Source organism: Nanorana parkeri, unplaced genomic scaffold (genome assembly GCF_000935625.1).
Source record: "Nanorana parkeri isolate BGI_ZX_2015 unplaced genomic scaffold, ASM93562v1 scaffold2260, whole genome shotgun sequence".
Taxonomy (NCBI): Eukaryota; Metazoa; Chordata; class Amphibia; order Anura; family Dicroglossidae; genus Nanorana; species Nanorana parkeri.
Window position 1 is genome coordinate 55,946 of NW_017308528.1, and position 10,992 is coordinate 66,937.

At 59.9% G+C, this 10,992-nt stretch overlaps 1 protein-coding gene across 1 annotated transcript in view; it reads left to right on the forward strand.

Annotated features, from left to right (window-relative positions):
• The window catches only part of TRUB1 (TruB pseudouridine synthase family member 1), a 16,201-nt gene extending 10,946 nt beyond the window's left edge, over nt 1-5,255 (forward strand). The window contains exons 7-8 of the mRNA XM_018573160.1: nt 273-409; nt 5,053-5,255. Of these exons, the coding sequence (XP_018428662.1) occupies nt 273-409; nt 5,053-5,252 (337 nt within the window). The 3' untranslated portion in view covers nt 5,253-5,255. The remainder of the gene's footprint in view (nt 1-272; nt 410-5,052) is intronic.
• The last annotated feature ends 5,737 nt before the right edge of the window (nt 5,256-10,992 follow it).

Below are 10,992 nucleotides of genomic sequence, written 5' to 3' on the forward strand. Positions count from 1 at the left end.
ACACCTTAAAGGGGAACAGCCGTCTGTTAATAGCAAGTCACGTTTATAATAATTACTGTGACATTTATCTGAAGGTGGATTTGAATGTGGCGCTCACAATTTGCTGTTCCATATTTTCATAATAGAGACAGCCCCCATCATCCCTGCTGGCCCCTCCCACTAGCCATGATCTGACTGCATTGCATAGAGAAGCACCGAGACCCGGTGATGACATCACTGAGTATAAAATGAATTCTGTAACTCGGATGACATCTGCTGGTCCCGGAGATCAGATTTGTTGGCCTCGGACTTGTGGTTCTCCCCGGCGGCATTGCGTGTTCTCTGACAGTCCGCTCTTCTCTCCCCCATGCAGACATCGAGTGCGGCGGAGGATTCTATGTCCGCAGTCTGGTCAGAGACATCGGCAAAGGTGAGTGTCATGAAGCGGAGCCCCGCCCCAAATACAGATAATAACCAGATGGAGATCTGACCCTCTGCTGATGTCCGGCCTCCATACTGACCGTGCATGAGAGGCGCCCACCTACCGAGGACGTTCCTACATCCGGCTCCTCCTCCAATCAGCCCAGGCCCCTCCCGTCCCATAGTATAGAAATCTATAAATCTTTCCGTTTAACGACATTGAAGCTGTGACAAGGTTGTGGAATGTGAAGGCTGGTTCTAGAAGCCGGGGTTGGAGGGGTCGGAGTTGGACGAGGTCTGAGCTGCAGGGGTCGGAGTTGGAGGGGTCGGAGTTGGAGGGGTCGGAGTTGGACGAGGTCTGAGCTGCAGGGGTCGGAGTTGGAGGGGTCGGAGTTGGAGGGGTCGGAGTTGGACGAGGTCTGAGCTGCAGGGGTCGGAGTTGGAGGGGCCGGGGTTGGAGGGGTCGGAGTTGGACGAGGTCTGAGCTGCAGGGGTCGGAGTTGGAGGGGCCGGGGTTGGAGGGGTCGGAGTTGGACGAGGTCTGAGCTGCAGGGGTCGGAGTTGGAGGGGCCGGGGTTGGAGGGGTCGGAGTTGGACGAGGTCTGAGCTGCAGGGGTCGGAGTTGGAGGGGCCGGGGTTGGAGGGGTCGGAGTTGGACGAGGTCTGAGCTGCAGGGGTCGGAGTTGGAGGGGCCGGGGTTGGAGGGGTCGGAGTTGGACGAGGTCTGAGCTGCAGGGGTCGGAGTTGGAGGGGCCGGGGTTGGAGGGGTCGGAGTTGGACGAGGTCTGAGCTGCAGGGGTCGGAGTTGGAGGGGCCGGGGTTGGAGGGGTCGGAGTTGGACGAGGTCTGAGCTGCAGGGGTCGGAGTTGGAGGGGCCGGGGTTGGAGGGGTCGGAGTTGGACGAGGTCTGAGCTGCAGGGGTCGGAGTTGGAGGGGCCGGGGTTGGAGGGGTCGGAGTTGGACGAGGTCTGAGCTGCAGGGGTCGGAGTTGGAGGGGCCGGGGTTGGAGGGGTCGGAGTTGGACGAGGTCTGAGCTGCAGGGGTCGGAGTTGGAGGGGCCGGGGTTGGAGGGGTCGGAGTTGGACGAGGTCTGAGCTGCAGGGGTCGGAGTTGGAGGGGCCGGGGTTGGAGGGGTCGGAGTTGGACGAGGTCTGAGCTGCAGGGGTCGGAGTTGGAGGGGCCGGGGTTGGAGGGGTCGGAGTTGGACGAGGTCTGAGCTGCAGGGGTCGGAGTTGGAGGGGCCGGGGTTGGAGGGGTCGGAGTTGGACGAGGTCTGAGCTGCAGGGGTCGGAGTTGGAGGGGCCGGGGTTGGAGGGGTCGGAGTTGGACGAGGTCTGAGCTGCAGGGGTCGGAGTTGGAGGGGCCGGGGTTGGAGGGGTCGGAGTTGGACGAGGTCTGAGCTGCAGGGGTCGGAGTTGGAGGGGCCGGGGTTGGAGGGGTCGGAGTTGGACGAGGTCTGAGCTGCAGGGGTCGGAGTTGGAGGGGCCGGGGTTGGAGGGGTCGGAGTTGGACGAGGTCTGAGCTGCAGGGGTCGGAGTTGGAGGGGCCGGGGTTGGAGGGGTCGGAGTTGGACGAGGTCTGAGCTGCAGGGGTCGGAGTTGGAGGGGCCGGGGTTGGAGGGGTCGGAGTTGGACGAGGTCTGAGCTGCAGGGGTCGGAGTTGGAGGGGCCGGGGTTGGAGGGGTCGGAGTTGGACGAGGTCTGAGCTGCAGGGGTCGGAGTTGGAGGGGCCGGGGTTGGAGGGGTCGGAGTTGGACGAGGTCTGAGCTGCAGGGGTCGGAGTTGGAGGGGCCGGGGTTGGAGGGGTCGGAGTTGGACGAGGTCTGAGCTGCAGGGGTCGGAGTTGGAGGGGCCGGGGTTGGAGGGGTCGGAGTTGGACGAGGTCTGAGCTGCAGGGGTCGGAGTTGGAGGGGCCGGGGTTGGAGGGGTCGGAGTTGGACGAGGTCTGAGCTGCAGGGGTCGGAGTTGGAGGGGCCGGGGTTGGAGGGGTCGGAGTTGGACGAGGTCTGAGCTGCAGGGGTCGGAGTTGGAGGGGCCGGGGTTGGAGGGGTCGGAGTTGGACGAGGTCTGAGCTGCAGGGGTCGGAGTTGGAGGGGCCGGGGTTGGAGGGGTCGGAGTTGGACGAGGTCTGAGCTGCAGGGGTCGGAGTTGGAGGGGCCGGGGTTGGAGGGGTCGGAGTTGGACGAGGTCTGAGCTGCAGGGGTCGGAGTTGGAGGGGCCGGGGTTGGAGGGGTCGGAGTTGGACGAGGTCTGAGCTGCAGGGGTCGGAGTTGGAGGGGCCGGGGTTGGAGGGGTCGGAGTTGGACGAGGTCTGAGCTGCAGGGGTCGGAGTTGGAGGGGCCGGGGTTGGAGGGGTCGGAGTTGGACGAGGTCTGAGCTGCAGGGGTCGGAGTTGGAGGGGCCGGGGTTGGAGGGGTCGGAGTTGGACGAGGTCTGAGCTGCAGGGGTCGGAGTTGGAGGGGCCGGGGTTGGAGGGGTCGGAGTTGGACGAGGTCTGAGCTGCAGGGGTCGGAGTTGGAGGGGCCGGGGTTGGAGGGGTCGGAGTTGGACGAGGTCTGAGCTGCAGGGGTCGGAGTTGGAGGGGCCGGGGTTGGAGGGGTCGGAGTTGGACGAGGTCTGAGCTGCAGGGGTCGGAGTTGGAGGGGCCGGGGTTGGAGGGGTCGGAGTTGGACGAGGTCTGAGCTGCAGGGGTCGGAGTTGGAGGGGCCGGGGTTGGAGGGGTCGGAGTTGGACGAGGTCTGAGCTGCAGGGGTCGGAGTTGGAGGGGCCGGGGTTGGAGGGGTCGGAGTTGGACGAGGTCTGAGCTGCAGGGGTCGGAGTTGGAGGGGCCGGGGTTGGAGGGGTCGGAGTTGGACGAGGTCTGAGCTGCAGGGGTCGGAGTTGGAGGGGCCGGGGTTGGAGGGGTCGGAGTTGGACGAGGTCTGAGCTGCAGGGGTCGGAGTTGGAGGGGCCGGGGTTGGAGGGGTCGGAGTTGGACGAGGTCTGAGCTGCAGGGGTCGGAGTTGGAGGGGCCGGGGTTGGAGGGGTCGGAGTTGGACGAGGTCTGAGCTGCAGGGGTCGGAGTTGGAGGGGCCGGGGTTGGAGGGGTCGGAGTTGGACGAGGTCTGAGCTGCAGGGGTCGGAGTTGGAGGGGCCGGGGTTGGAGGGGTCGGAGTTGGACGAGGTCTGAGCTGCAGGGGTCGGAGTTGGAGGGGCCGGGGTTGGAGGGGTCGGAGTTGGACGAGGTCTGAGCTGCAGGGGTCGGAGTTGGAGGGGCCGGGGTTGGAGGGGTCGGAGTTGGACGAGGTCTGAGCTGCAGGGGTCGGAGTTGGAGGGGCCGGGGTTGGAGGGGTCGGAGTTGGACGAGGTCTGAGCTGCAGGGGTCGGAGTTGGAGGGGCCGGGGTTGGAGGGGTCGGAGTTGGACGAGGTCTGAGCTGCAGGGGTCGGAGTTGGAGGGGCCGGGGTTGGAGGGGTCGGAGTTGGACGAGGTCTGAGCTGCAGGGGTCGGAGTTGGAGGGGCCGGGGTTGGAGGGGTCGGAGTTGGACGAGGTCTGAGCTGCAGGGGTCGGAGTTGGAGGGGCCGGGGTTGGAGGGGTCGGAGTTGGACGAGGTCTGAGCTGCAGGGGTCGGAGTTGGAGGGGCCGGGGTTGGAGGGGTCGGAGTTGGACGAGGTCTGAGCTGCAGGGGTCGGAGTTGGAGGGGCCGGGGTTGGAGGGGTCGGAGTTGGACGAGGTCTGAGCTGCAGGGGTCGGAGTTGGAGGGGCCGGGGTTGGAGGGGTCGGAGTTGGACGAGGTCTGAGCTGCAGGGGTCGGAGTTGGAGGGGCCGGGGTTGGAGGGGTCGGAGTTGGACGAGGTCTGAGCTGCAGGGGTCGGAGTTGGAGGGGCCGGGGTTGGAGGGGTCGGAGTTGGACGAGGTCTGAGCTGCAGGGGTCGGAGTTGGAGGGGCCGGGGTTGGAGGGGTCGGAGTTGGACGAGGTCTGAGCTGCAGGGGTCGGAGTTGGAGGGGCCGGGGTTGGAGGGGTCGGAGTTGGACGAGGTCTGAGCTGCAGGGGTCGGAGTTGGAGGGGCCGGGGTTGGAGGGGTCGGAGTTGGACGAGGTCTGAGCTGCAGGGGTCGGAGTTGGAGGGGCCGGGGTTGGAGGGGTCGGAGTTGGACGAGGTCTGAGCTGCAGGGGTCGGAGTTGGAGGGGCCGGGGTTGGAGGGGTCGGAGTTGGACGAGGTCTGAGCTGCAGGGGTCGGAGTTGGAGGGGCCGGGGTTGGAGGGGTCGGAGTTGGACGAGGTCTGAGCTGCAGGGGTCGGAGTTGGAGGGGCCGGGGTTGGAGGGGTCGGAATTGCAGGGGTTGAGGTTGAAGAGTTTCAGGGTTGGAGGGGTCGGGGTTGGAGACTCGTACAATGCCGTGTCACAGAGAAGGAATATTGATTCTTCTCCTAGTTGAAAGGTCGGCAGATCTCCTGTGTTCCCGGCCGCCATTGACCCCCTGACCCAGATATCTCCCCCACCCATGGCAGCCTCTAATCCGGCATTAGCGCAGCCCCGCGTTCAACTCCTCCGGCTCTCCGGGATCATTCTCATCCAACGAGCGGTGAATCCTCAGACGTTGAATATTTCGCTGTGTCGCTGTTTGTGGTTTTCACGTCATCTTTGTCCTCCTTCTTCCTCCTCCCCTGACAGCTCTGTCAAGTTGTGCCAGCGTGAAGGATCTGACCCGCACCCAGCAGGGCCCCTTCACCTTGGAGGAGCACGCCCTGAGAGAGGACCGCTGGAGCATCGCGGAGGTCGCCCAGGCCCTGCAGGATTATTCCCATCTCCTGACTCCGGGGCCCGGGTCCAAACGGCTAAAAACGGAGGAGAGCGATCCCGCCGGAGAGTGACGGGCCGAGCGCCGGACGGCCGATCTATGAACTGTCTGCATCCAGGAAGAGGCCGGCGAGAGAGACTTCCAACATCTGGCGGGTCACATGTTCCTCGTCCACCTGAGAATCGGTTTGCTGACTCATCACCGTCTGTGAGCGCATCCGGGATCAGGACCGCCGAGCCGCGGGGAGACCATTGTGCTATATGAGGCGACCTTCTCCCCCCCGAGCTAGAGGAGGAGCTTCCCCCAAATCCAGAAATGGAAACAACGTCTAAAATGTTACAATGTGACAAAGTTTAAGGTTGTTTATTTTTCTCTCCTTATTTCATTGTATATATTTTTATATCACTGTGATCGGTGTGACATGACACGTGATTACTTCCCCTTCCCTGCCCCCTTTCCCTCTCCCCTTCCCTCTCCCCATCCCTGCCCCCTTCCCTCTCCCCATCCCTGCCCCCTTCCCTCTCCCCATCCCTGCCCCCTTCCCTCTCCCCATCCCTGCCCCCTTCCCTCTCCCCATCCCTGCCCCCTTCCCTCTCCCCATCCCTGCCCCCTTCCCTCTCCCCATCCCTGCCCCCTTCCCTCTCCCCATCCCTGCCCCCTTCCCTCTCCCCATCCCTGCCCCCTTCCCTCTCCCCATCCCTGCCCCCTTCCCTCTCCCCATCCCTGCCCCCTTCCCTCTCCCCATCCCTGCCCCCTTCCCTCTCCCCATCCCTGCCCCCTTCCCTCTCCCCATCCCTGCCCCCTTCCCTCTCCCCATCCCTGCCCCCTTCCCTCTCCCCATCCCTGCCCCCTTCCCTCTCCCCATCCCTGCCCCCTTCCCTCTCCCCATCCCTGCCCCCTTCCCTCTCCCCATCCCTGCCCCCTTCCCTCTCCCCATCCCTGCCCCCTTCCCTCTCCCCATCCCTGCCCCCTTCCCTCTCCCCATCCCTGCCCCCTTCCCTCTCCCCATCCCTGCCCCCTTCCCTCTCCCCATCCCTGCCCCCTTCCCTCTCCCCATCCCTGCCCCCTTCCCTCTCCCCATCCCTGCCCCCTTCCCTCTCCCCATCCCTGCCCCCTTCCCTCTCCCCATCCCTGCCCCCTTCCCTCTCCCCATCCCTGCCCCCTTCCCTCTCCCCATCCCTGCCCCCTTCCCTCTCCCCATCCCTGCCCCCTTCCCTCTCCCCATCCCTGCCCCCTTCCCTCTCCCCATCCCTGCCCCCTTCCCTCTCCCCATCCCTGCCCCCTTCCCTCTCCCCATCCCTGCCCCCTTCCCTCTCCCCATCCCTGCCCCCTTCCCTCTCCCCATCCCTGCCCCCTTCCCTCTCCCCATCCCCTCCCCTTCCTTTCCCTCACCCTCCCTTTCCTCTCCTCGTCCCCTTTCCTTTCCCCACTTACCCGAATCATGGAGCTCTTCTCCCTGCAGACCACTGTCACTTCTTGAATTCAGCGTGGCTCCGCCCACACAGGCGTGTCATCCATTCACATTGGCAGGATCTTTGAATGGAAAATCTACAAATCCCATCTGCCACTGTGTCTATGGGACTTGCTGCACTTGTAGTCCTTTCATACTTCCTCCCGTCCCTTAACTGGATGTCTGCACCGCGATATGGGCAGGAGCCGGGAGGAAGAGTCTGCAGGAGCCAGAGCGTTGCACCGTGAGCCTCTGATCTCAGTGACAATGCTTTTGGGGGCTCAAATGTACAAATAAACTAATAATCATAATAAATGCACATTTTGTCCTGTTATCGATGTGTGTGCGTTTAGTATTATTGTCAGAAGGCGGAGTTTGCCTTTAAGAGACGCACGTGCCTTTCCATGCAGCATGAACCGACGCACTGACTCTGGGAAAATGTGGATTTGCTGAGATTTATGTTTCATTTTATTTGTCATTTCAATAAAAATTTAAAAAAAGTGTCACTCGGTGTGTGAGAGATCCGGAGGCTGGACAACTTCAGTGCTCTGCATCCACACCCCTCTACATTGACCGATATTGCAGAGAAGAGAAAGGGGTGTGTCTGACTAGAGAGGGGGTGTGTCTTTCCTGGCCTCTCACTTCAGTGCTCTGTGCAGCCACACCCCTCTACATTGACTGATATTGCAGATAAGAGAAAGGGGTGTGTCTGACTAGAGAAGGGGTGTGTCTGACTAGAGAGGGGGTGTGTCTTCCCTGTCCTCTCACTTCAGTGCTCTGTGCAGCCACACCCCTTTACATTGACTGATATTGCAGATAAGAGAAGGCGCGCTTGTGTCTGGCTAGAGGGGGGGGGTGTCTTTCCTGCCCTCTCACTTCGGTGCTCTGCAGCCACACCCATCTACATTGACTTATATTGCAGGGAAGAGAAAAGGGTGTGTCTGACTAGAGAAGGGGTGTGTCTGACTAGAGAAGGGGTGTGTCTGACTAGAGAGGAGGGGTGTCTTTCCTGTCCTCTCACTTCAGTGCTCTCTGCAGCCACACCCCTACATTGACTTATATTGCAGAGAAGAGAAAGGTGTGTGTCTGACTAGAGAGGGGAGGGGTTATGACTAGAGAGGGGGTGTGTCTGACTAGAGAGGGGGTGTGTCTTTCCTGTCCTCTCACTTCAGTGCTCTGTGCAGCCACACCCCTTTACATTGACTGATATTGCAGATAAGAGAAAGGGGTGTGTCTGACTAGAGAGGGGGTGTGTCTTCCCTGTCCTCTCACTTCAGTGCTCTGTGCAGCCACACCCCTTTACATTGACTGATATTGCAGATAAGAGAAAGGGGTGTGTCTGACTAGAGAGGGGAGGGGTTATGACTAGAGAGGGGGTGTGTCTGACTAGAGAGGGGGTGTGTCTTTCCTGTCCTCTCACTTCAGTGCTCTGTGCAGCCACACCCCTTTACATTGACTGATATTGCAGATAAGAGAAAGGGGTGTGTCTGACTAGAGAGGGGAGGGGTTATGACTAGAGAGGGGGTGTGTCTGACTAGAGAGGGGGTGTGTCTTCCCTGTCCTCTCACTTCAGTGCTCTCTGCAGCCACACCCCTCTACATTGACTTATATTGCAGAGAAGAGAAAGGTGTGTGTCTGACTAGAGAGGGGAGGGGTTATGACTAGAGAGGGGGTGTGTCTGACTAGAGAGGGGAGGGGTGTCTGACCAGAGAGGGGAGGGGTGTCTGACTAGAGAGGGGAGGGGTGTCTGACTAGAGAGGGAGGGCGTGTGTCTGACTAGAGAGGGGAGGGGTCTCTGACTAGAGAGAGAGGGTGTGTGTCTGACTAGAGAGGGGGTGTGTCTCTGACTAGAGAGGGGGGGCGTGTGTCTGACTAGAGAGGGGGTGTGTCTGACCAGGTCTATAACTGAGTGCTGATTACTGAGTGTACTGGGTCCAGTTCTGGTGCCTCTTGCACTGCACTAAAGCACAGCTGTTGTATCCAGAGAAGGAGGACGGACTATAGAAATGGCCGGTGTTTTAGGACAGGACGGGTCTGGGTCTGTGACTTCACCTGAGCTTTATCATAAACTGGGTTGAAGCGTGTATAAAATGCACATGGCCGCCTCCGGTGGCCTTCTACCTCTTCACATCTGCATGGAGTGAAAAAATAGCGAGAGCAGCCAGGCCGGCCCCTCACTTTGTCTGTGAAAGTTGAGATTTGCATATTAGAATGAGCTCCTGGGGGGTGGGGCTGCGGTGGTGAAGGTAAGGAGAGGCGCCTGCATATTGATTCCACATTGTGTTTGCAGAGGAAGCCCCGTGACGCCGCCTCTGATGTCTTCGGAATGTTCTGTAGTTCCATAGAGGGTCTGTCTCCGCCCCCGGATCCCCCAACAGATCATTATGGTCTTGCAGGGAGCTCCTATTGATATGTATTGTGGGGGGGTGGAGAATGCGGGCGACGCCATGTCTTATATCAGAACTTTATTGTATAAAGCACCTTTAACCTGTTTCAGAGCTGCCCGGGCTACTTCATCAGGTACGGAGCCTCAAGACTCCTCTGCGTAGTGTGCGCATGTGCAGCTCAGCGGGTTGAGAACAGGCGGGTTAGTTTAATTGCAGAAGCGGCAAAGCACGTCTCTCCTGCTACAAAGTCCCTGCTTTTTATTCCACTCCCTGGTGATCCTGCCATGGAGGTCCTTGTTCAGGTACTTCCTGTGAGAGGGTGACAACGTTTTGTACATGTCCCTCTATTGTGCTCTTGTGTTGTCACCCCGTTGCATGCACCTCTGGTGGAGAGTACACATTGCCAGCACACTTTGCACTGGTATGGTGCACCGTTGTCACTATCGGGAAGCCGGCCTGACGGTGTAGCGACTGCACGCGGAAAGAAACTGAGACTGCAGGTCAGCAGCACTGAGGGGTGAAAAAAGGTGAAAACGGGATTTTATGGCAATTACTCCGCTGATTAAACATTATTCTGATATGTTCAAGTTCCATTCCTCCAGCTTTATTATTAGATTGTTTTATAAACTCTCTCCTTCATTTCATGAAATTGCTGAGATCCCTTCCCACGCCGGTCACAAGACGCGAGGGCCGCAGGGCAGAGCGCAGCGCCAGCATGCGCCGTCAGACTGGCAGCAGGAGAGACGCTGCTCCCCGAGATTGGTGGAAGGCGGCCAACCTGACCCCTCCCCCTCCCCGCTCCCATCCCAATTTACAGGCAAGTCGAAACGTAAACATCCCAATAAATATTTAATTCTCCAAAACCTTCTTCTGCTCCCCGAGCCGGCTGACAACTGCCAAATGTGTCGCTGTGTGTTGTGTCGCTGCAAAAGAGGACGGCGATGGGGAAGATGCTGAGCGGGTGACGGGCAAAGCATTTGGGATGGAGGAAGATCCATCTGCTGATAATAATTGTTACATTTTATGGGAAGTGATACAAAACAGAACTGAGCTGATGACGCCGGCGCTCCCGGATTGAATAATTCATTATCATTTCAGCTGAAAATTGTTCGCTGATTGTCCATTGTGATGCGGCGATGAGCTGCTGCAGCTGTTCTGGTCCTATACACGGCTCATATCATATGTGATCATATGTGTCCTTGGGGGAGATACGAAAGAAAGGGTGTAGTGTGAGAATCACCCCAGTACCCCCCACCTATGGGCAGTACCCACCACCTATGGGCAGTACCCCCCACCTATGGGCAGTATCCACCACCTACGGGCAGTACCCACCACCTACGGGCAGTACCAACCACCTATGGGCAGTACCCACCACCTACAGGGAGTACCCACCACCTACGGGCAGTACCCACCACCTACGGGCAGTACCAACCACCTATGGGCAGTACCCACCACCTATGGGCAATACCCACCACCTATGGGCAGGGCCCACCACCTACGGGCAGTACCCACCACCTATGGACAGTACCCACCACCTACGGGCAGTACCCACCACCTATGGACAGTACCCACCACCTACGGGCAGTACCCACCACCTATGGGCAGTACCCACCACCTACGGGCAGTACCCACCACCTACAGGCAGTACCCACCACCTACAGGGAGTACCCACCACCTATGGACAGTACCCACCACCTACGGGCAGTACCCACCACCTACAGGCAGTACCCACCACCTAGGCAGGGTTTCCTTACCATTTTGTCTTCCTTATATTGTACAGCGCTGCGCACACTGTTGGCGCTCTATAAATCCTGTATAATAATAATAATGTATTCTCCCTGATTCCCTTTATAATATAATTTTCACTCAGTGCATCTTCAGACTTACACACTATTCCCTTATATATCAGGGGTCCCCAACCCCCGGGCCGCGCAAAGGTACCGCTCTGTGGCCAGTCAGAAACCGGGCCGCCGCCG